This window comes from Taeniopygia guttata, chromosome 2 (assembly GCF_048771995.1).
Source record: "Taeniopygia guttata chromosome 2, bTaeGut7.mat, whole genome shotgun sequence".
NCBI classification, from domain to species: Eukaryota; Metazoa; Chordata; class Aves; order Passeriformes; family Estrildidae; genus Taeniopygia; species Taeniopygia guttata.
In genome coordinates, this window is record NC_133026.1 from 82,126,267 (window position 1) to 82,151,421 (window position 25,155).

Genomic DNA, 25,155 nt, shown 5'->3' on the forward strand with positions numbered 1-25,155 from the left:
GGAAGTTTCATAGTGTGTGCAGACTATCAAATCTCCAAGCTCTTCTGCCTATTTCCTCTTAACTTATAGTATATTTGTATTGAAAGTATGGAGAAGTTAATTTGTAAAACCCCTCTATGCAATCCAGGTAAGACCAGTAAGAGATGCTCACCCGGTCAATGTTTTTTTCCTTCTGTTTCTAGCTGTTTTACATGGTTCCAGTCACCCTGTGTGTTGGTGTTATTAGTGCCTTCCAGCTATCAGCCTTCACTTTCCGAAAGAACTTGGCAGCCACTGTTCTCCTGCTGATACTCTTTGGGTATGTGATTGGAAATGCTACTATGGAATTACAACTTCCAAGAAACAAATATAAATCTTTAGGTGTAGTTTGCACCTGCTGCTGTATGCATGGTTTTCTGTCTTTGTAAGCAATTATGATTCAGCAAAGCATAGTGAGAAAACAGGCTGAAACGTGCATTTGAAAATTAAACACAAAAAATGGAGGGAGATTTACTCACACATTCTTTTTTTTAAAAAGGAGTGCAAACATCTCAGAAGATACTCAGCCTGTATAACAGTAGTTTACTGTTAGAAATTGATTGTATGTTATCTTCTGGAAAATGAGGGAATATTAACATAGGTCAGAATTTCAGTGCTTAGCTGTGCAGAATATCATCAAGAAGGTAAGAAACAGCTTTTATTCCAGCCCTAACTATTTTCTGTAATTCAACATAGCTTCAGGAGTTTATATTTCCAATGAGAAATCTGTCCAATATGAAGTACTCAAGTGGATGGAGATTTGTCTCCTAATAGTACTGTGAGAGAAGAAAGTTCTACCAAGCTACTCTCTTAATTTCACATGAAAAACAACAGCAACAAAAACCACAACCAAAAAAAACCCAAAACACCAAAAACCACAAAAACCAAAACCAACAACAACAACAAAAAAAACAACCAACCAAACAAAAAAACCCCCAAACAACCATTGAAAATGGTGAAATGAAAAAAAAAAAACCAAAAACAATGAAATAAATAAACAACAGAACAAAAAAAAAACCAAAAAAAAAAACCCAAAAAGCAATCCTGTAATAGAAGGTTAAAATAACTGGTTCAACAAAGGATTGATATCTCTATAAAAGTAAGTCTGTTCAGCCCTGGGATCAATCATATCAATAGTGTGTTCTGTTGTGTCACTTGAGGGGCAGAATTAAAGTTGTTTTGCTGTACATGTACAACTTCTGTAATACACCATGATTTCAGGGTAAGATTTTTAACAGAGTTTGACTTTAAAGTTATTTATTTATATAAAGAGAGAAGCCCCAGGTCTGTTGAAACATACTGGGACTCAACTCCTACTGGGATTCATAACTCTTCCCATGTGCAGTCTAAGTTGATGTTAGAAATGCTGAAGATGAATTGTTAAAGGAAAAAGCATCTGAGAAGCTTATTACTTATTTCAAGCAACTAATTGTTGCTACCCTTGTAGGGGAGAGTGCGTATCTCACATGAGAGATGTTTAGATAATTAAATATAGGTGCTTCATGAGACAATGGTAAAGAAGGAAAGAATAAAGGACCTTCTACAAGACCAGGACATGTTCTATTCCAGGAAAAGTCTCAGATAAGCCCTTCAAAAAACCAATTTACTCTATTGCACCTTGAAAACTGTTATTAAGGTTTCGTGCCTCCAGCAACTCATTTTTTGGAAACTGTTTAGGAATCCTCTAAGCTGGATCTTTTCTTGTAAATTCTAGCCTAAGTTTATTCAGAACCATACTTCAGAATTGTTCTTCATCAAATGCATTTTGAAAGTCAGAACATGCCAAGTCCTTTCTTGTAAAACCTTCCAAATTCTTTGCATAATTCTATTTATCATTTTTCTTTATAATTCCAGTTTGAGCTCCTCTTTCCTGAATGTGAATAGCCAAACTAGTATGAAATATTGTGGAGGTCATGATGCTAGGATTTTGTAAATAACTTATATGAAACATCCAAAATTCATAATTTCCTCCTCTCTGTATCTTTCTTGGGTACCATCCTCACTTCTTTTCTTCTGCACTTCCATCAAGTCATTCCTTTAAGTTAAAGGCACAAATTCTAACCAGTCTTAGAGCAAAGATTTCACACTATGAAATCTCACACCTTTCTTTTTTAGCTTTACAACCACTGAATCCTTCTTGTGATCCAATTGCTGTCAAATTAGCGAGGCTTAAGCTTCTACAGAAACCTTAGCCAAGCAGCAGCTGAAGCACACAGTACAAACCTGCATGTCTACTGAAGTCAAGACAGGGTTTTTCTAGCGTGCTATGGGCTTTGATCCTGCCCACAGTGTACTATCAAGTGCCAGTTATGCTGGCATTGTTTTAACCAAAAGGTTGAGCTAAACTTTGAGTATCTCAAGAAAAAAAGTCATTGAACAAAAAAGGGTCTTATGTTGTTTACTGCAGATGCAGCTTAATCAGCTCAATATAATGCCTCCTGTTCCGTTCAGCCTTGGCTGACATAACAGATGTTGCAGTGGTTTTTTAACAAGGAAATCTATGTATTCAATGTGTATTAACATATATTAAAGATCCAATAGCTGTCTGTAAATTTAACATGTCTCAAGGACATTGACAAACTTCAGAGTTTCCACTTTTCTTAATCTACACTATATTCAGCCTAACTACACTGTAAGTGTGATGAAGCCTATTGTGGCCATTTTATTTTTCCCCAGTACTATGCATATAATCCTCATTCATCTGAATGCCATCATCATCTGCATTTTTATCCTTTAAAGATGTTCTCTTCAGGGTACACTTGTGCAGATTTTCAGCTCTAGAACAAAGATAAAAATAGCCTAGTTTTACACAAAATTAAAGAGGGCGTGTTCGAAAAAGTAGTCAAATTTCTTAGTACGCTATTTTAAAAGTTATTTCCTTTAAAAATATAACTAAACTACATCTTTTTCTCTTTTAGATGATTGCAGAGGTGTTTTCTAGTCTAAATGCTTAAGCAGTTTTGTCCAAAATGTTCTGTCTTTTATACTTAGAAAATACTAAATTAAAACTGGAGCTGAAGGAAGAGAAAGAGGATAGAAATGTAGGTGAGACAGGCCACAATTTAAAGGCTGTATTTGAACATTGTATAACTTTAGGATTCTGAAAGTCTTACTTATTTCTTAGCAGTTATAAGCAAAAAAAAAAAAAAATCAAATTTTGCTTTCATTTACAGAAGAGCAACAGCACTCTAAATCATGTATCTTTCCTGAGCTGTTTCCAAGGATGGACTTGTATTTATGATATTGTTATTCTGAGAACAGTGATTTTGGTATGTGCATCAAAGGAAGAAAAGATTGTGTGATTAAGACTGGCAAAAGGATGCTGAAAAGTATAGTGGGATCTTGAATACTTAGAATTTCATTTGAGATCCAAACATTGAGTCATTAACCTTTACCCTCCTGTACACCAAAGATAACATTATTATTACTTCCCAGCAGGGTTTGCAAGTTTGTTTTTTAAGGTAAAGGATTTTGGCATTCTTCAATGCAAAAGATCAATCTATAAAGTACAGAATACCGAATTCAAAAAAAATGACTTAGTTTAGTATTCTAAAGTCATTTAGTAAAATGACTTTTATGACTTAGTTTAGCAATCTAAACTACACTTTAAGGCAATGAAGAAGGGAATTCACAGATTTTTGGCTAGTTGCTCTTGCATTGAGCTCACTATTAAACCAGTTATACATATTAAAATTATATAGGAAGTGTTTATATATACACTGCATATATACTTATTGTTGTGCAATTCTGTGTGCTGATACATATGCTCCTGCAGTCTATATACTGCTTGTTTCATAGATATATCTTGTATTATGTTGAATGGAAAATAAGTTTTCTTTACATTGCATGCATGCTCTGATTACCTGGGCCTTGTTTTAATCTTTATAAACATCTCTTCATAAATAAAAAACATGTACATGCTCCACTCTGGATAGGCATCCTTTGATTTTTCATAATGGAGGTGCCTTCCTCCTTCCTTTAAAAATTCTCATTGAAGATGGTGTAGCCATGGACATCCTGTTTTATCCTCATAGTGTTATGCACCCATTTTTGACAGCTATTACTCTACTGACAGCCTGGTTAAGGTAATAACATGGTCTGTAGGATTTTTCAATTCTCACATATCACCAGTACAAATACTAGTTTCAGTTTGAAAATTATTGGTTTTTTACTTATTTTTCTTCTCTTTGTTTGCTCACTACCTCCTTCTTACTTGTTTTTTTTTTTTTCTTTCTTTCTATGAAAGCCTGTCAGAAAAGATAACTGCTCAGCATCCATGATTTAAGCTTCAAATATTTGATTTTAATTCTATATCTGTGTAAGAGGCTTGCTAAGGTGCATGGATTTGCAATCATTCAGAAATCAGGATTGCGAGCTATCTGGAACAGTCAAAGTAAATATCTGCAGCTGATATATGCAAAAATGGATTTTATCTGCACAAAATGTGGCAGTAGATATGTGTACATCTATGAAGTATAAGCAAATTTTTTAAAGACTATGTATCCCAAATTTGTTCCTTTTTTAAATCACTCCTTCTGAAGAGTTGTTTGCCTGTCTTAGAAATAAGGAACAATAATTGTGGGTTTTTTTCTAGTGTGATAACTGACTTTTTTGGGGTCAAAAGCATAACTTTTTTTTGACAGTTTTGTTTCTTTAAACTTTCAGATATGCAACTCTACCTTGGATGTATCTTGTATCCAGATTCTTCTCAAGTTCAGATGTAGCTTTTATTTCCTACATCTCCTTAAATTTTGTGTTTGGCCTATGTACCATGCTGGTGACTCTCTTACCTCGCTTGTTAGCTATAATTTCCAAAGTGCAGGTCAGTATAAAATCTTTGGTTTACCTTTTTCATAACTGAGATGTATACATACATATCTATGCATATATATATTTAAGAATGTTCATATGTGTGTTTATATATTTATACAGATACGATTTTTCTGGAAGAAAAACATATGATTTTTATATATTCATGATTTTTCTTTATTGACTGTTACCATCTTGAATTTTAACTTGCCTATAACCCAAAAAAGCATGCTGTAATAATGGAAAAACAGTGTTAATTTAAACTTTGACATTTTCTAGACCATTAAGTTGTAATTGGCACATAATGAGAGCTGTTCTGGTCGATTAAATAGATTATATGCATTGTAAAATGTGTTTGAATAATATTGACATAAGAAATAAGCTGCATATTCCTAGGATCCTTAATGCACTGTATGAATAGCAATTCATGCAGTGTATTCTCACTCCATGTATGTATTTTTAATTAGTTATAACAGTATTTAAACAACTTGATGGAAAGGAGTTCCAGAATGAGTATGACTGTTTATTTATGTACAGATCAAATCTTGATGTTTAAAGTCAAATCTGTATTATCGACAGATAATTTGTGTAAGCAAATTGTGTAAGCAAATTCGGTATTCACTTGGGTTTAACTTGGTGATTTAAATTTGATATTATTTGAATATTAAAATGTTAAGGAAATAGAAGAATCATGGCTACATGTGTTTTGATACCATTTGTGAACTTCAACTAAGATTAGAATGCCGTGGCTGTAGAAAGTCTAAAATGCAATGAAATGTGTACCCTGTCCCTAAAACAGCTCACAATATGCACTTTAGAATTCAGTATACCATGAGTGAGATTTGAATGCAGTATCCAGCTTTGCAAGACTGCTCATTAGGCTGTTGGAGAAGACTAATTTTTTTTTTGTTTTATCTTTATCCTCCTCCATCCTTACTGTGTCTTAATACAGAGTTTTCAGAACATCTACAATATCCTCAAATGGGCATTCATCATATTCCCACAATTCTGCCTAGGCCAGGGCTTAATAGAGCTTTCGTACAATCAAATCAAGTTTGACTTGACCAGGAACTTTGGAATAGATTCTTATGTGAGCCCCTTTGAGATGGATTTCCTGGGCTGGATTTTTGTGGCAATGTCCCTTCAGGGAACACTACTACTTGTTTTACGTCTTTTCCTTCATTGGGATCTCCTCTGGAAACCAAGGTGTGTTATCATTTGTATTATGCCAGAGTGGGCACTGAATTAATTTTTTGGAGAAAGAAAATGTGTGTTCAAGTATGTTCCTTTGAACAATGGAAGATAAATTCATCTGATAACATGATGTCCCTGAATTAATACAAACTACAGAAAAAATACAAGTAATTGTTTTTCCCTTGTATTCTGATGCGAATTGATCACCAAGTGCTAAGGGATTACAACCAGGAAAATAAGAGTTATGCAGAGTGCAGCAATGACCAATTTTCTATGTATCACTTATTATCATCCTCTGTTGTAGGGGTCATTGCTCTGTTAATGACATGGACAGCCCTTCAGAAGATGTTGATGTAGAAATGGAGCGACAGAGACTCTTTGGTGGAAGAACTGGTAATGATGTCCTACTTCTGTACAACCTCAGGAAGTGTTATGGTGGTTTCAGTAAGAAGAACACAGCTGTGGAAAACATAAGCTTGGGCATACCAAGGGGAGAGGTAAAGGAGTCTTTCTTTTTCCACTTTTATAAAGTAACTCTTTATTCTGAGCAATTGTTGGGACATACTCAGTGTGTCCACAGTGAAAGGCCTGTAGATAGCAGCAGAAAAAATTCAGTTGTAGTAATTTCTGAAAATCAATAACTGGATAAAAGCAGAAACTCTGGAGGTGCTGGAGAAGCAACTGTTCATTTATTTTTGGTTAAACATTCATGAGAGTCTTAATTTTTTTACTTCTTGCTTATCTTTACAAAATTACTGTACTTTAGGCTAACATAAAAAGCAAGTAAGGTAGCATAGCAGTTTAGTGTTCAAAGAGGAAACAGAATACCCAACTCAACAGCAAACTATGGACTGCATCCTGAATTTGTTACCACAGTACATTTTTGGTTCCCATGCTGAAATCATCACAGTACATTTGAATATATACAAAAAAACTATTTCAATAAATTGAAATGTAGTGCTTAACATGTTTGTGTTTGGGGGCTTTATTCATTATTTGGATGGTTTGGGGAATTACAGATATTAATTTTTAAACTACTGAGAAAGCAAAGACTTCTCTTGGTTACTAATATAAAATTGGAAGATCTGAGAAACTTGCACAGATGCAGTGATGTTCCTGCTACTTACTCATCAGCTGTTGGGTAACTGAGGCAACAAGGGAGATGTTATTGTTGATGATAGCCTATAAATCAATAAGAAAGTTAATGAAAAAAGTGTTTAGAAATCATAAAGTGCTAAGTGTAGACTTAATATGAATCCTATCCTAGCTTAAGCATTAAGTTATTGCAGCTAGGGGCCTGAAATAAGTGTTCAAAATGAGTGTGTTTCTTGAATGTTCACTTGTACAGGGTGAAGCAACTCATGAGAAGTTTGGAAATATTCACTCTATGGATTGATATCCAGGGTTTGGAAGCAGGACCTAAAATCCTCCTGTTCAAAAGAAGCATTTACTAATAATATGGATAAATAATGGGTTTGTTTGTTTGGCAGGGTTCTAAGAGGAGTGCTTGAATCCTAAATAAGTCACATCTGGTAATTAGGGGATAATCAAAATATGATATTTACTAGTTTTTTTAAAACTGATTTTCTGTGGGAAAGGGAATTTGCACACATATTATATCCATATATAGCTTCTTACATATAATAGAAAATGTGGAAAGGGGTAATATTTCTTATTTTTTCAGTATAGCATATTGATTTTTTTTTCAATATCTCTGATAGTGTTTTGGACTCCTGGGAACAAATGGAGCTGGGAAAAGCACAACATTTAAGATGCTGACTGGAGATATCATCCCATCTGCAGGACGTGCTGTTATCAGGACTCCTACTGGGTAAATAACACAGGGTTTGATCAGAATAGTGCTAATTGATAATGCACATGATCAAAGACTCAGCATGTCTTCAGTCCTTTATACTGTACTCTAGGGACCTATTTTGTTCCCTTTTAAATGTATATTGCTTTGTTTCTGTTAAGTCTCTGTGGACAAGCTTTTTAGCATTGTTTAATTCTGTTTGACAGCTCTGTTAATTGAGAAAACTTGTCTTGTAGCAAAAGAGAAACTCTAAGAAGACTTAATATACATACTTTTAAAACATTTTAAAAAATCTTAGCATATGTTAAAATGCATGGACATATATCCCCCTACAAGTTCTGCACTGAGAGTTTTCCAGGCTTAGGTGGATGAGCAGTGCATCAAGTGGGTAATTTTAAAATGTTTTCTTACACTAATGTACTTCAGAGTCATGAATTAATTACTTGATCAACATGCTATTTATAAGAGGTAATGTTGGTGAGATTTATCATTCTGATGAAGTGATGAATAATGGACTTTGGGTTAAATGCAACCAATACATTTCATTTTTCCCAGCAAACTTGGAGGGGAAAGAAAGTTATTTTTCTCAGTCAGTAGTATATATGTATATCCAAATACACAAATGGCTTTTGGACTCTTCTTTTCCTAAATGATGTACATTTCAAAATCTTTTTTGGACAAGGACAGGTCAAGATTTTCACTAAGAAATTTTTAAAGGAAGCATTTTTGAATTTTCAAAATGGCAATTTACATTTTTTTAGGTTCGAAATCAAATGCTTTCATAGGTCAGTGTTTCCTTACTTCTTTACGAAGATAATAATGATAATCGGATTTAGCTTCATAGATAAGTATCTTCAGTCATTGCAAAATACAATTTTCTGGAAAATTTGCACGTTTGAAATGACAGTATCGCTACTATCAAACATAATTTTACTTTAGTGTGTTTTTTCATTATCTTTCATATCAAGTCATAAAAAATGTTGATCATAAAGCAGAAATTATTTTTAAAAAACATTAAAAAAAAAAGATTTTGGTCTAGATATTCTTAAGATAAGAGGTGGTGTGAGTCAGACTTTAAAATGGTTAGAGAGACTTTTAGATGGTTGTTTTCATTTATAATTTTCCAGACATTTTAAAAATAATTTTTTGTCATAAACAGAAGACAATTTTTTTTCAGACATTGATCAAAATTAAAAATAACAGAAGTGATTTAAAATTAGATAAAAATCAAAATTTATTATTCTTTGGAACTGATGGATGGCTTTATGCCTCCTGATACAGGATATGATGGAGGTCAGAAGTTTATAGCATGAGTTGGAAGAGGATTTGAGTTTTGGAGAAATAAAATTATCTGTAATATATATTTTTAAAGAAAATATTGCCATTACGGCATCAGGACATTTAAACTCCCATGTTTTGTTTTGATTCTGAGCAGTATTTTGCTGTAGATTTTAATGGGACTTGTCTTGTGTCCCACCAGTGCATTCATGGATCACACGTGATTATCCTGGTGCAATGTCATTGCAGGTCTGTATTTGGGCAAATTAATTGATCTGGTGTGAAAATTCCAACATTTTAACATCTACTTGAAAGCAAATATAAAGTTATAAGAATACAATTCATTATTATATATATTGACACTTACAGTATGTTTGCTGACTACTACATTTTTTTCGAACCTCCTAAGATGATTAAAAAAAAAAATTACAAAACAAATCACCAATGCCTGGATTTCTTTTATCAGTTGTGTTGTTATGTGCCTGTGGTGAAATGGATAAAAATGCTTCTGAGGTCAACTAGTCAGCTACTGGCTTTTGACAATAGGATAAATGCTGTCCCTGGACATTGTGTGTGTCACTTTCATTTCCCATACTATGTTTAGTAAATCCAACATGAAAGCATATATTAAGATGCAATGTTATTTACTATATACTAAAACATAGGTAATGAAATTTGACACATTTAGGAGGTTTGAGAGAAAGCCTTAGACTATTGAATTTCAGTGTACAAAATACCTTGACAACATTAATTATCACCTTGTACTATGGTGGCATCAATCGAGTTCATGGATTTTTTGTGTTTGCAGGAGCTGCAGTGAGTGTAAAACCCATATTCCCAAGATTTCAAAACTTAATGCTAATTCAAGAGGGCAACCTTAAATAAGAGGCTGCTTTTAAACAGTAGCTAAACTTAGAAAAAAAAAAAACCAGTTTGAGACTGTGAGAAGAAATTTTTGTCCCTCCTGACTTTATTCCTTGCTTCATATTTTGTAAACTGCTGTTGAAGCAGCTCATCATGCATTGTATTGCTGTACTCCTGAAAATCACTAAAAGACAAGTTTGCTGGCTCTTCCAGGGGTGAGCTCCACAACAGATCTGGAGAGCCCTTCCTCAGCACCTAAGAATGACTAAAATTACTAATTGCAGGGAATTTTAGGTGGATTGATTTTCATTTATGATTCAGATAAATGAAGGGGAAGGTATAGTAAGCAAGCTTCTCCTTTTCTTACTCTGGTAGTGTATCCAGAAGACTGGAGAGACTACAGTCCGCAGAAGAAAGCAGCTGCTGATCACAGCTGCAAAACATTTCTTGGTGAATAGAACTAGATTTTTTTGCTTAAAATTTACATAATGAAGGAGATTCCATAAAAACATTATCTCTGATACCGATTCCTGATAAATAATGCAGTTTAGATGTAGATCCCACCTCTTTTGGGTTTGACTGGAAAGAACATGTCTTTTGTCCTCTGTCACTGTGAAAGGATGAGATACTGTAGTCTGATGGATCCTTCACAGAGTCATGAAATGGTTTGGGTTGGAAGGGACCTTTAAGATCATGTAGTTCCAACCCATCTCCATGGACAAGGACACTTTCCACTAAACCAGCTTAATCAAAGCTACATCTAACATTGAACACTTTCAGGGATGAGGCATCCACAGCTTCTCAAGGAAACTTATTCCCATGACTCACCACCCTCACAGTAAAGAATTTCTCCCTAACATCTAATCTAACCTATCTTGATGATCATGATCAAATAATTAAATGAGTATGTAAAATTACTATTATGAACATTGCAGAACCTAACTAATTTTATTCCATGCAGAAAATCCTTAATTCATAACAGATTAAATTTCCTTGAATAAACATGCTTCAAAGTTTTTTGGCTTACAAACAAATTAAAAAATAAAGAAACCAAACAAAACCCCCAAAAATCTATGCATAGAGTTTCCTAATTGATACTGAATTTAAAATGGAGTTGGGAGTGTCTTTTTGAGGCAGGTCTACTGATAATGCATTGAATTTTATTGAACAGCTGTTGTATTTTGGAACAGCGTGAATTCTAGAAATTGAAGATGGAATTTTTCAAAGGTAGAGTTGAAGGTAAAGTAGAATTTTTGAAAGGTAATCCTAAAACATCATGGAAGTGCAGGGATTTATAGACAAAGAGCCTCACACACCAATAATAAGGAACTTCTGCTACAGTCTCAAAGAATTTTTAAAAATCTGCTTCTGAGAAGTAAGTCCTTTTTTAACAGGGCATAAGAGCAGATTCACATCTTCAAGTATTTTTAAAGACTTATTGTCCTCTAGGTTGGTTGTTTGCTGAATTCTTAATATCACAAAAAAAAAAAAAAAAGAAAGAGCTTATTCTTAAGAGTCTAAGAGAGATCTGTGTCTGTTTTCATAACAAAAGCTAATAAAATCCATAGAAGATAAGTATTATGTATGTTAGTTTTCAGTATCACTGGGATTCATAACTCAGGGTGTCATTAAGTGGGAATATTTGTGAAATACTTTTCTGCAAATTGGTTTTTCCAGGACTTCTTTGGTGGGGAAATGATTCTGAAGGAGGGAAGGCTTCTGGTCTGTTTTAATTAGGGTTTTCCCTTTATGATACACTACAAAATAGGTAGATATTTTAAATGCATTATGTGCCTGAAATGTGTATCTTACAATTTGTGTGACCAATGCATATTTATAGTATACAAGCTCAGCAGTCTACAAAAAATCTGTTTTTTAAAAATTTTCATTTCCCTCTGCAGTAAAGGTTTTAGGCAACTTATATAACATTTGTAAGCCCATTCTAGTTGTTACTGTTATGTGCTTAAAACAGCCCAGTCAGATAAGTAATAGGAATTTATCACCAACCAGATCCAATCATGTGAAGATAATGCCTTTCACAGGGAATTTTACTTTTTTATTGCTTTGTGTGCCTCATTAATATTGCTGCTATCAGAGACATATCTGTGCAAGAGAAACAGAGAAGTAATTATCTTCTAGAGAATGTGTCTCCGTATTAGGGATATTTGCCACCTCAATATTGACAAAGAAACAAGAAGCATTGAAATGGTTACTTCAGAAGGCTTGGAAACAAAATAGTGATAGCAAAGTTCCAGGAGTACCTTTCATAACGGGCAGAGATACCAAAAGCAAACCAAATAATTACTAGAAAGTAGATTATTTGAATAAGGTTTGTTTTCTTGTATTTAGAAAGTATGCTTTTATAAGATATTAAGAGACCGACAGGGTTTTAAAGAATTGTGGAGCTTAAATATGTTTCATAATTAACTGCATGATCTCCTTGACAATTAGAAGAGTTCTTTGTGTTCTCTGTAGCACAGCTGTTCTTTATAAGTGTAAAAATGGACTAAAATTATCTCATGCTTGGCTCTACTGCCATAACTAATTGCCACCAATGTGGGAGCTATTTAAATGAAGGGTAGTGTATGAAACTGTAAACATTTTTGTAGTTAGTTTTCCTGTCAAACAGCTTGAAGAAGTAAAGTCTGCATTAAATATGTACAAAGAAAAGCTGACAGTTAACAAAGTGGTATAACAAAGTAGAACAAAGTGAGTCTTCACAGTCTTTGAATGTCTGCTGGGCTAATATATCAGCAAATACTGTACATCTGTTCCACTTTTTTGTGTTTGTGTGTACTTTGGCCAAGCTTTGTTTTCTTTCCCTTTCTATACTTGTGTTTAAACCCTCTTTAGTGACTCTGTCACAAAACGTCTCTAAAGTGAAGAGCTAAACACAGCTTTGAAGAGAAAGTGTCAAAAGCCTTTTAAGTATCATGGCAAAGTCAGTGTAAAATAATGAATAATGTGACTGGTGTTTGTTTGCATTTTTGGTGTCTTCTAGTTTGCAGTCTTGTCTGTTGTACTTTGCTGAATAGAGATGACTTATGGTTCATACTTAGAGTGTAGTAGGATGAGTATGCAAAAAAATAGATAAACGAGGTAACATCTTGTTCATAAGTTGCCCCATCAAGGACTGAAGCATTTGGCATTCTTCCTCATGTAATTAATTTATGTCCCATGAATTTCCATCTTCTTTCTGCTCAGAGATCCTCCATGACAGCAATTCCCCATCCTATTTGAATTGTGTCAGTAATCTCAGCTGTTGGATTATAAAGGCATAGGACCACAGAGCTACTTTTCAAAGAGGGAAAAGTAAAATATTTCTTTAAAGCTAGAACTTCAACTCTTTTGATAGGTATGATATTCAGCTTGATAAATAATTAAAATGTAGTTCAAATAGCTTAACTTGAAAGGAAGAGTAAATTTACATAAATATAATGGCTGAAATGGCTGTTTTTACACTGTATATCAATATAATTAGTCTAATTATAATAAATCTATAGTTACATTAATTATATTTTAACCTTAAAATTAATTAATTATATTTTTTTGTAATGTTAATTGGGCATTAGTATGCACTGAATTGAATGTGCAGTTATGAGTACAATGAAATGTCTAAGTACTTTTGCAATTTGTATATTTATATTTCATTTTGACTAATTAATGGAATTTATCTCTCTGTAGAAGCAGATATATATATTTATGTGTGTGTGTGGTGTTGTAAGTACCATAGATATCACTGCTTTTAATTGCATTGAAAAACTGCAGAAAAAGCAAAAAGTGAAACAAAGTGCCCAGTGGGACCAAAAGTGAAACAATTTTTCCAAAACCAGCCATAAGACTGATATCAGGGGTACTAAGTTGTCTCTGGAACCCCAACACTGAGGTATACCAACACTAAGGTTTACCTTTGAATTACAGCCACAACCACCTATAAGCAATGTTGGTAGTAACCATTGTAAAAAACAAGATCCAAATCTAGTTCTGCAAACTAGATTTGGATCTGGCCTTCTGGAAACTGCAGGTCCTGTTTATAAAGGAGAAGGAAACAGATTTTGTCCAAGATCATATTCATTCATCCCAGTGATTATGTCTCCTTTTGGTGTCAGCAAAGGCTTTCCGACTGGACTGCTCCACTCCACCCTGATATAACCTGTAATCAGATTGCAGGGCTTTCTTTAAGCACTCAGAATAAACAGATCAATGTAAAATGCCTTGCAATGGTCAGTGGAGGAGCAACTTTGAATCAAGAATTTTCTATACTCTGATTTTAGTTTATGATTCCAGTATCTTAAAAGTCTGGCAAGTTTTTTTCCTCAATAGTACAAACCTATAAGATGAACACTTCATAGTGAGGAAACTCTTATTGAGTCCTGGATATTTTCTCCAGATGTCTTGCACCAAAATATCATGATTCTCACCAAAGTACTTAGACAGGGATGGAACAGAAAATCTTCCATGCTTCAAGTACTAGACTCCTCTACTTTTCTTAAGGATGCTAAATATTCTGTTGACCATTTTTATAAGAGTTCTAGAAATGCAATTCTGCAATTTTAAAACTATATTTAAAATATAAAGATTTCTGGAGATATTCTGGTGGTGTCATTTCTTGCAGCTGTTCATTCTAAAGGAAAACAACTAATGAGGGGAAGTATTGACTGAGCATAAGGATGTAGTCTAAAAATGAAGGAGAAAATATGTTCTATATCTTAACTTGATCAGATGATGTAATCAAAATTACTAACATAATTTAAAGATAACAAGTACACTTTGTTATTATAAAGATACAGACAGTTGTGTATTAGTGTAAAAGCTTAGTGTAAAAGTGTTTTACTCCCCATAGTTTTTAGATGTTACACTAGATTTAATTGTGTCTACTGTACTATGGACAATAGCCTGAGAATGGTTGGAATCCATACTTACATGTTCTTTCTCTCTGTTTATAAAATGAGCTGATTTTTCCTCCTGTATGTCTTGTTTTTAATGTGAGTAGTCTAGTGAAAAATTATGTCATCCTGATAATAATAGGGCAGAAAACAAATGACTGTCTTTCTTTTGCTTGAGAATAAAAAGAATCAGCATTCTGCATGCTAATCTATATTTCAGAAAATATTAAAAATATATATTTGAAATTTGGTTCTGATAATATGATGTTTGTTAAGGAAGAAGAAGATTATAATTAGTTTAAAGAATCGAATCAGAAATTTTTAAAAAAGAGAAAAATATTTACAGTATATCATTTACTGAGAAGATTTTCTGGTATCAAGCCATCACTACTTGAAATGTTCATTTAATTTAGACCCATAAAAATGAAATCTGATAGATTAACTGAATTTCAAAGAAAATTAATTTCCTAAGACAGGAGCTTGTTTTCTGTTGTACAATACCTACTATAATTAAAAAGGATAATGTGGGGGTTTTTTTCATATATTTTTTATTTATACTGTTTATACTATCAGAAAAAAATTAGAAAACTTAGGAGCTGGCTGAACAAAACTGAATGAAAATGTCCAGAATTTTGATTTGGAAATCTACTCTGTGATGTTGATGAGGGAAGATGAGACATTAAAATGCCCATTATGAAAAAAAAAAAAGGAGTCTGTTAAAAGCTAAGAATCCTAATCTAGCTTTTTTTTTTTTTTGTCTTCTGGTTGGATTGTTTTTGATTGAACAGATACAGAGATGAGGGAGAGGAGTGAGGTGGAAAGGTCTATGAGTTCTTTAGTGAATACAGTAGAATCTCTGAGTTAATGGGAAGTCGAAGTGTTCAGGGTCAGCACTAATGGATAAAGTTGCAAGGTAAGGGACCAAACTGAGTAAGAATATTAAATGATGCATTCTCACTTTGTCCTCACTTTATGAAAGCTAAAGGTCAGTAGGTGGGGTACTGTTCACCTAGGGCTGGGTGCTTTACATTGGCAGAGCACTAGTATCCTGTATATACAATTAGCACTGAGGACACTTTTTATTTCTTGATGCAAACTGAGTAAGACTGCTCTAATATAGTTCTAGCTAAGGAACATTAGATGTCTGTGTTTTTCTTGCAGCTGTCCATATTTAACTTTTTGTTCTTCATGGTAGGAGCCCATTGCAGACAAGATGTTTCTATCCAGCTACAGGGCTCATGCTGAGTAAATGTCCCTGAAATTACCCCTGAGTGCAATTTGTTCTTTTCTGATTGAACTTGGCATATTATCAAAAGCTCAGTCTTTTTTTTTCTCAAAAGACAGCAGCTGCACCAAAAGAATACCCTGTGCATGAATCTTCCTAGCAAAACAAGCCTCAGACACATCTCTCTATATTCAACAGTGTCTAGATAACATTTCACTGTGAATAGTATTTTGCTATGTTAGAATTAATTAAATAAGGAATCCACTGCTTCTGACTGGTTATACAAAAAGATCAGCATTATTCAATCCATATCTTGTGGTAAAGATGACTATAGAAAAAGGATTTAATTTGCCACACATATGGTTGGAAACTGAGACAGTAAAAAATCTGTATTTTCTTCATTGAAAATGTCCTATAAGTGGGTATAAATTAATGATGAACACTTCAGTTACCCTCTTTCCCCTATCACCCTTCTATATTTTGCTAACTATTTAGAGAGTTGTCTACAGGCAGAGAACTTACATAGCACCATCCAAACCAGACAAGATACCATGATTTTATATCTTTGCCATTAACAGCAAAGAAACATTCTAATTAATCCATGACAAGGTTTGTCATAATCATGTTAATTTATCTTTTGATAGGATTAAAATATATTTTCATGCTGTGGTTCATTATGTAAAATGCAGAACTTTTTTTCTTCCCAGACTCCTGAATCTTGTTAACAGGAGATACATATTTATATTTTCTCTAGTGCTGGTATTGTAGATCCTGCAGTTAATGCATTTACTTTGTGTCTAAATGATTAATCATATATTTAGTTATTTTAATCAGAAATGTAAAAATCCACTAAGAGGAAAAACATTCTGTTACTCAGAATCTTTTGAAAACTCTTTTCTTTCAAAGCTCAGATTTTTTTATTATTAAGTATCTTCATTTTGATAGGTCTTTCTGTACATGTAAATCAGCATCATTGAGTGTTGAATTAGATGTTGGAATAAATAGGATAGATTTAGTGTCATTATGGATAATGAGACACCCTTGCAATCAAGCTTACTTCTTAGCAATGAGTGTAATTTCAAGTAATGCTGTAGAGCTACAAAGTGAAGACCACAATCTCTTAAATCAGGATAATTTTATACTTTTTCTTATATTGTCTTTTAAGTTTCTAGGCTTTAATATCCAGTGGTTTTTTTTTTTTTTTTTACTCTTGTTGTTTAGAGAATGCATGCATGTGTACGTGTGGTCATAGCCACACAAAGAATACACAGCAAAATTTCCCTGCCTCTCAAGTCATTCCTCTTCAATATCCAATGTGATTGATATGAATATAATATTGTATATAGTATAATATACCATATGAGCACTGTATGGTTTGAAGTGTGTCTCCTTAGAGCAAGTACTACCAAAAGGATAAGATAGATAAAACTGGTGAGCTTTAATTCTCATGGATGTTTCTTCATGTGTTGGTTTGTTGACACACATGCTGTCACAACAGTGACATGCCAGTGGCTATGCTAACTCAAAAGGGACAAAAAGTGTGGTGTGCATTGTGGGTGGCATTGCACTAAGTAACCACGGCAAAGAGACTCAAACGTCTTTATCTGTAGACTTGAGGTTATGTGTGTTTGTCTTGCATCCCAAGTGTGGAACCCAGCGCCATGGATTTGTTAAGCAACCTTCAAATCTTTTTCTTTTTCTTTAAACAGGTCAGAAATGGATATACTCTCTGCTAGCTCTGAAGGTATTCTTATTGGATATTGTCCACAACAAGATGCCCTGGATGAACTTTTAACAGGTTGGGAGCATCTTTATTATTACTGCACGCTGCGTGGAATTCCGAAGCAGGATATCCATAAGGTAACTATCCATAACAGATTTGCAGGGGGAGTTATTGCCTGGCTAGACTGTGGGGTTTATAGAACAATTGTACCATTTTAACATGAGAAACTATCTCATATTTCATCTTAACAACTTTAGTAAGAAGGTTTTTCATTACCACAATTTTATTTAAATAATGTAGATTTTTTTTCTGCCTGTTATGCCAGTTGAAAACACAATAACATCACTGCAGATAGTAAAATAGCATTATTTCAAATGAAATCTTGGGCACAAAACCCCTAAAAGAAATTAAATTTATGAATGGCTCAATGCCTTCACTATCACACACAAAGTACTGTGAGAGAACACCACGCTTTCAGTCTTGTACCTCTGAAAAACCCTTTTCTTCAGAGATACAATTTAACTTTGAAGGAACTAAAAATTGTTGTATGATTCTGTATAAATAAATGAAACACCTGGGTGCTGGGATAGGAGCTGTCAGCACTCTGCTGTCTTAAACTTCACAAGATAGGAGCAGGCTCTTAGATGCTTCAGCTGCCACACAAAGCTTGGGTTGTCCAGGGAGAACAGGCTGAAGAAAACACTTTGAGAGCTTAACAACATAGAAGACAACAATATCTGGGAATATCACTGGGAGCTCTTGGATTTACAGATACAGGTGCAGCTGTGCTGATCAGTAGATTGACCTTTTTTCTGCAATGAGGCAACAAGTCAACTGATACCAGAAATTAAGTATAAAACAGATACAGTGTAAAATATGGGGTTTTTTCTGTATAAGCTGATGGAACTTTACAATATGACCTGACTTGAGCTCTCAGTCTTTTCTGTTTAATAACATCTCTATTAACATGAGAAAATTATACTGTCATATGAAATTGGTATCTGTCAATTCCTGCTATATAGGTTGGTTCCAAATAGTAGCTATTGCCCTCGTAACCTCAAGAATACTGCCTGTTGTTTTCCTTTCATTTTTTCCAGAAGCAAAACTACATGAAATGAAATAGCTGCCTTTTTTTTTTTTTTTTTTTTTTTTTTCTATCCTCTTTACCACCCAGCAATTTTCTGGCTGTTGCCTCAGGGTCTAATAAGTGGTTTGCAACCAGTTCCTTGACTGTATGTGAGAGGGCTGCTTTCTGGTTCTCTGCAGCCTGTTTTCTTTTCCCTCAGCACAAAGGTGCTACTTCAGAAAAAATTATGATTCCTGTAAGGGACACTGAGTACTCATCAGGACAGGCAATATTTTGAATTTTTACTGTTTTAAGTTGATAATTTGGGGTATTTCTGGATGAAAGCCTGGGGAAAATAAGTGATTCTTGCATGTCTTTGCCCCTTGTCTTGGGTAGTTATCCATTGTCCATGACAAAGCCTGGACTTTTACATGTTTTAACAATATGTTACTTGCAGACTGCTCAGATATTATCATATAGTCTTTTGTTTGATTGTTTGCCCTTCATAACTTATTGGTGTTAATTTTTACTTCAGACTAGTAGCAGAGGATTGAAAACTTGCATATATTTCCATTGATCTAAAAGAATTATATTAAGGGATGGTTGTTATTGCACTAAAGCACTCTACTCTAATTAATTACCTGTTTTCTCCATGAAGTGTCAGTTCCTCCATAGCAGTTAGGGAAGAGTTCCTCAAGTGTTATGTTACATCACATACACATCCCTCTTCAAATGGATGAAAATCATTCATATATATATGAGTTATGTTACTCTCTGCACTGAGAGAAGACAAACATTAACCTTCCTGGACCTCAGATGATCTAGGTACAGGCCTAGACTATTCTTTATAGCCAGCCTTCTGTGCCTTAGCATCACATTTATGAAAGAAAGATCATTTTTCTTTTCAATTGTCTTAATTTTTCTGTCTGCATGGATTGCAGAGCAGACTTTGTTGCCATGTGCTTGCGACCAAGGCATCAAAGCGCTCCTGCAAATAGAATTTAGCTGTTCTCATTTTCCTCCACCAAGAACTGAAATGCAGCTATCAGAGGAAAACAAATGTTTTTGTCAGCGAGCTCTCCTGACTGTGTGGCATGTCTGTCAAGCGCTCAACAGCTGCTGTGCTTCAACTCAGAAATGGCTGGTGCCCGGAGAAAGTGAGCATTTTAGCTGCCTATAAAGAAAATAAGGCTTTGGAATGCTTTAGAGGAGCAGCTGTATGGAAACATAAGCTGTTATTTTCTCATCATTCCCTCCTGCCTATGATACAGCACTCCAAGCCTGCCTCTGAATATTTACCAGTGACTAATTACGCTAATATGCACAGACACATATATTCTAGAGAGTACATTGGTTTGATAAGGAAAGAAACATACATTCACTTTGTTTTTCAAGAAATAGGTGAACAGGCAGGTGACCCACAGGTTCTGCTGCTGCTGAAGTTTTCTATTGAAGCACTAACTTCAAGGACCAAATCCTTTGCTAGACAAATTTATCAGCAGCAGGAGTTAAGTGCCTGACATAAAGTTGAGTGCACTTAATGTTCCAAAACAGTAATTAAATGAATGGGAAAGGAGGAGAAAAATGGGTCATTTACTGTCAGTGTTAAGCTTCACATGTAATGTGAAGTTTTTTTATACCTCACAAATCTGCTCTGAAAGTTTCTTTTTGTTAAAAATTGGAAAAAAATAGAGTAAAGCTTTTAGGTTATTTAGAAGAATATTGATTAAGCACAGTACTTTTAATTTTTATTTCTTTAATATATCAACTTCTTAGATCTCAATTTGTTCCAAAATACAGCATTCAGCTTGTTAAAAAATTAAAATTATTAACACAATATCAATGGCATCCCTCATTAGCATTAAAACTTCTGTTGCAAATCTCAAAAGAAGCTTTATCAGGTCTTTTGAGGTAATTTTTGGAATGCCAGTATGCTTTCTCTTTTCATTAACTCTCCAGGAAGATTTTGCTTTGATTTTAGAATTTCACTGATTTCCTTACACGTTATATTCTATAGGTGCTGGAAATAGGAATCTGTAAACTCCTGTATTCTTTGTATGCTACATTGTTTTGGACCTCAAGCAAAATTATTGTGTATAGTTTTATGAGACTTTGGGATAAAAAAATATTGTTCCCCAGAAACTTGACCGTGGCACTTTCCAAATGTAAGAAATCTAACAATTCTCAGTTTACTTGAAAGCCAAATAAATACTGTTTTGTGTGGAATTGATGAATGATTGTTATTTAGGATGTTCAAACTACACTATATCCACTTAGAACCTGACACTTTGAATTACTGTCTTGGACATATAAAGTTATTTTTCAGATGACTCTAGAATTCAATCCATGTTTATAATCATTTATACTGGGTATGATAAACATTTTCAGTACTGGGTCAGATTTGCTTTATGAGGATTTGTTTAAATAAATAGCAAGAAGTTATGCATTATATTTCTTGTGTCAGAAATGATGAAAACTAATACACTGATGGATACAGCCTTTCAAGTCAAGATAGACACACCATGATGTTTCTAGGCTTTGTATAGATTGATTCTAGTCTTTCAATAGATTGATAACTCCAAGATTTTCTGTAAGACACACAGACTGAAAGTCATTAGCACCACTTAATGTTTTACTTGACTATTAGAGGTAATTTTTAAAGGGAGTGGAAACCCGTAGGAATTAGTGGTTACACAATTACTGCTTTTCAGTGGAATGGATGTACCTCTTAATTCTCTGGTGGATGGAGGAGACCATGCCTGATTTGAGCTTTACTCCCACATTGGCATGTGTGCAAAAATTTATCTTATTGCCTCTTCTGGAATGAATATTGTCTTTAGAAACTCCACAAAGTATTGGGGGATTTTGTTTGGATGCTACAAATTGAACGCTCATTCCACTGCCTGTTCTAAAGCTAGGTGGACTAACCCAAATTAATTTTGGGGAACATCTTTTGCTAAATACATTAGAATTGAGAAAAAAAGTAAAGTAAATAGTTTTAAGAAATATTTGAAAATAGGGAAATAACTAGCTGATAGATGTGAAATCTGTTATAAATTTTACTGCTGGTGTGGGGAGGAAGGAAAGGAAAAGTTTAAATACATTATTACAGCCATTACATACAGGCATTAAATATTTTCATGGTTCAAGTATGCTTACAATGTATATATTTGCATATAACTCTGTATATTTTGATTTGGCTTCAGTGTTATCAACTTGTTAAATAAATTGAAGTATTTCCTCACTCTTTGCTGCTGAAGTTCAATGAAACATTATTCAAATAGAGCATCATGGTGAATATGACAAGGAGGGAGAGAAGGTGCTTGTGAATATATCACATTCACTACAGGAAGGAAATCATTAGAACTGTAATCCTCTGGCATAATTGTCTGTATCTGTATCTGAAGATTGATCACATGCTCAATTGTGACTTCCATTTAAAGTAGTTTAAGAGGGATTTTTGTATTTATTTTACAGTGTACTATGATGAAAACCACTGTCTATACAGAAAAATGAAGTTATAATGGAGATAGTCAGGCTCCTCTACAATATAGATAATATGCAATTTCTAATTTCATTCAAACTACTGCTTAGTTGCTGCTTAGGTAATATTGATGAAGCTGAAAAATTACTGGAAATCTTATAATATGCATTAAAGAAAAAAGTCTTGAGGTCATCTCTTGAAAAAATGAACTCTATGTTCTTATATTTAGTTATATTTGAACCATAGTCTGCAGTGCTCTTTTAAAATATAAGATTTGAGGGGGGTAGCAGGAATATAAGACTTTTTTAGGTGAAACTGGGAAATATTTAGGAATAAGAAAGTTGGCCCATCCTTCTGCCTTTTTGTTGCTGATATGATTCAGTTCCAAATCCATTCTAATTTGGTATGTTTTGCACCAAAGAAGTGTATGTAGATATCAAGTCAGATTGTGCTGTGCAAGGTTTATCTTGGAAGCTCTCCACATTTAAAGCAGTAGCAAAGTCAGCACTATGAAATGATTCCCACTCCTCTCCTTTTACCTATTTAGCTTTTAAACCTTGTCTTGAAGGATTTCTACAGCAGGATGCTTGCCAGGCTTTATCTCCTTGTATGAAACAGGAGATTGTGGAGTCATGATGAATGCTTGAGCACACACCAGAGAGGAGAATTCAATGTGAGGAATTAAAAATCTTGCAAAGTCAGTTCTTTTTACTCTTGCTTCCTACAAAGAGCTTTATGTTCATACTGGACATGATTGAGTCTTCTTGGGGATTATAGACTACAAGAAGACCCATCTAACTTGAATAGTTACTTTCTTCTCTCTCTGGCACTATTCCTTGACCTTCTAAATGCTTCCCCATGCAGCATTCATTGTCTCTTAAAAAAAAAAAAAAAGACATTTTGCTGACTTTAGATGACACTTCAAAGCAGTCTTAGAAAAAATTGTTCTAGTCATAGCTAAAGGATAGCTTTGACTACATTTCAGTTCTCTGAAATGTAGGTCCTCTCTTGATTATTTTTAATAGCTTTTGAACCTTATTGTAGTTTAAAACATATATTTGGTGTAAACATGGGGTTGAATATTTTTTCACTTTCTGGTCTTTCTTAGGAGATTTTCTGTGTAATTATGTGACTGTTGGTGAATATGTAGGTGGATAATCCTTTAGTCACTAACATTTATGCATTCCAAGTGGTAGCAGTCAAGTCAGGATAAGGTGCCTACCACATGCTTTAGAGGACAAAATACAAAGTGCTGTGTTTTGCTTTGGTGTATAATGAGACCCTTACTTGGAAGTGAAAAAAACCCACATAACAAAACAAAGCTCAGCTATCTTATCTTAGAATATAGCTTAGGTGATTAGCAATCTTTAAAGCCACAGCTGTGACATCTAACTGGAAGTAAATTACTGTGAATTACCTTTGATACAGCAGAAGCTTGAACTTTTCAATATAATATTACCTGTGGCTGGTTTTGCAGTTGTTATGACTTTTTTTTTTTTTTTTTTTTAAACTCTCTGCATCTAATGTATTCATAGCAATACTTTTGAAATGTGGCTTTTGTGTGAGAGCATGCACTGCTGTCAGCTTATATATCCAGATACGCCAAACACAGTGGCTATGGATATCAGTCCAAGGATCATCACAAGAATATTGTAAATTTCTTTTACAATAAAATTTCTTTTACAAGCATTGTTCCTTCTTACAAACAACTTGCTCTCAGAGATGTCTCTTACTTTTATAAGTATCACTTGAAAAATCTTGCTGAAAGGGTCATTAATATCTTGATCATTTCCAATGGTGTTTGCAAAAAAAATCTTCTATAGAAAGTATTATTATGCTTGTGGCAGTTTGTTTATGATGGAGAGTGAATATTAATTCACAATGTAGTTTATGGAATTTTTCTTAAATTGGAATTTTGAATTAAGTGGAGACTGTCCATCTGATATGATTAAGCTTTCAAGTCCCTCTTGCTTTTTGCTGAAGGTAATGTAGAGGAAGCAAAGAGAATGAACCATACTGCTGGGAATGCTCTGGCAGTTAATGTTGGGTTATAAGAGCACCATGCAACTCCTTGTTTTCCAAGAATCTTCCAGCTGTCCTACATACAGGTAGAAAGCACACTTGCTGTGTTACAAAGCTGGTCACTCCTTGATGACACAGCCCCCCAGCAGTCTATGCCAAACACCTGCTGCTTTGCAGGGTGCATTTGGCAGCAGTGAGCAGAAAAGTTGCTGCTGTGTCCCTCATGGTATTGAATCTCCTTGGACTGTCTAGCACTAGTAGCTGATATAGATGGATTAATATTATTGCTACATTTAATATTCTCTAGCACCAGTATTTTAGGGAGTCTTATATGTCAGATTGTCTCTGACAGGGTAAAGAAAAAGGCCACAGGGGACAGCATGAGTGTTGTCTCCAGCTGTGCTCACATGCCTTCCCAGCTTGCTTGGATCATAAATTCTTGTTAAAGCAATTAAAACCAATCCAGCTAGGATCAACTTACCCCTCTCAGTTATTAAAAAGTTATATTCATTTAATCCTGTTATATTTTCTCTTAAAGAAGCTCTAAATCCACAAATGTGACTTTTCTGATTTTTTTTTTTTTTTTTTTTTTTTGGTAGCTGATGGAGAACTTTTTCACTTGAATTTTCAGTTACTCAGGTATTTGATCAAATAAATAGTGGAGAATAAGTTGAAATGAGAGACATTTTAGATCATTGACCCATGGACACAAACCAAATACAAATGACTGTGCTGAGCAGTGACAAAGCCAGACTTCTATATGAGAAAATCAT

At 34.1% G+C, this 25,155-nt stretch overlaps 1 protein-coding gene across 1 annotated transcript in view; it reads left to right on the forward strand.

Moving 5' to 3' along the window:
- Nucleotides 1-25,155, forward strand: part of ABCA13 (ATP binding cassette subfamily A member 13) — a 139,559-nt gene that overhangs the window by 86,829 nt on the left and 27,575 nt on the right. Inside the window, exons 32-37 of the mRNA XM_072924352.1 lie at nt 183-298; nt 4,684-4,840; nt 5,780-6,033; nt 6,326-6,518; nt 7,743-7,852; nt 17,797-17,947. Of these exons, the coding sequence (XP_072780453.1) occupies nt 183-298; nt 4,684-4,840; nt 5,780-6,033; nt 6,326-6,518; nt 7,743-7,852; nt 17,797-17,947 (981 nt within the window). The remainder of the gene's footprint in view (nt 1-182; nt 299-4,683; nt 4,841-5,779; nt 6,034-6,325; nt 6,519-7,742; nt 7,853-17,796; nt 17,948-25,155) is intronic.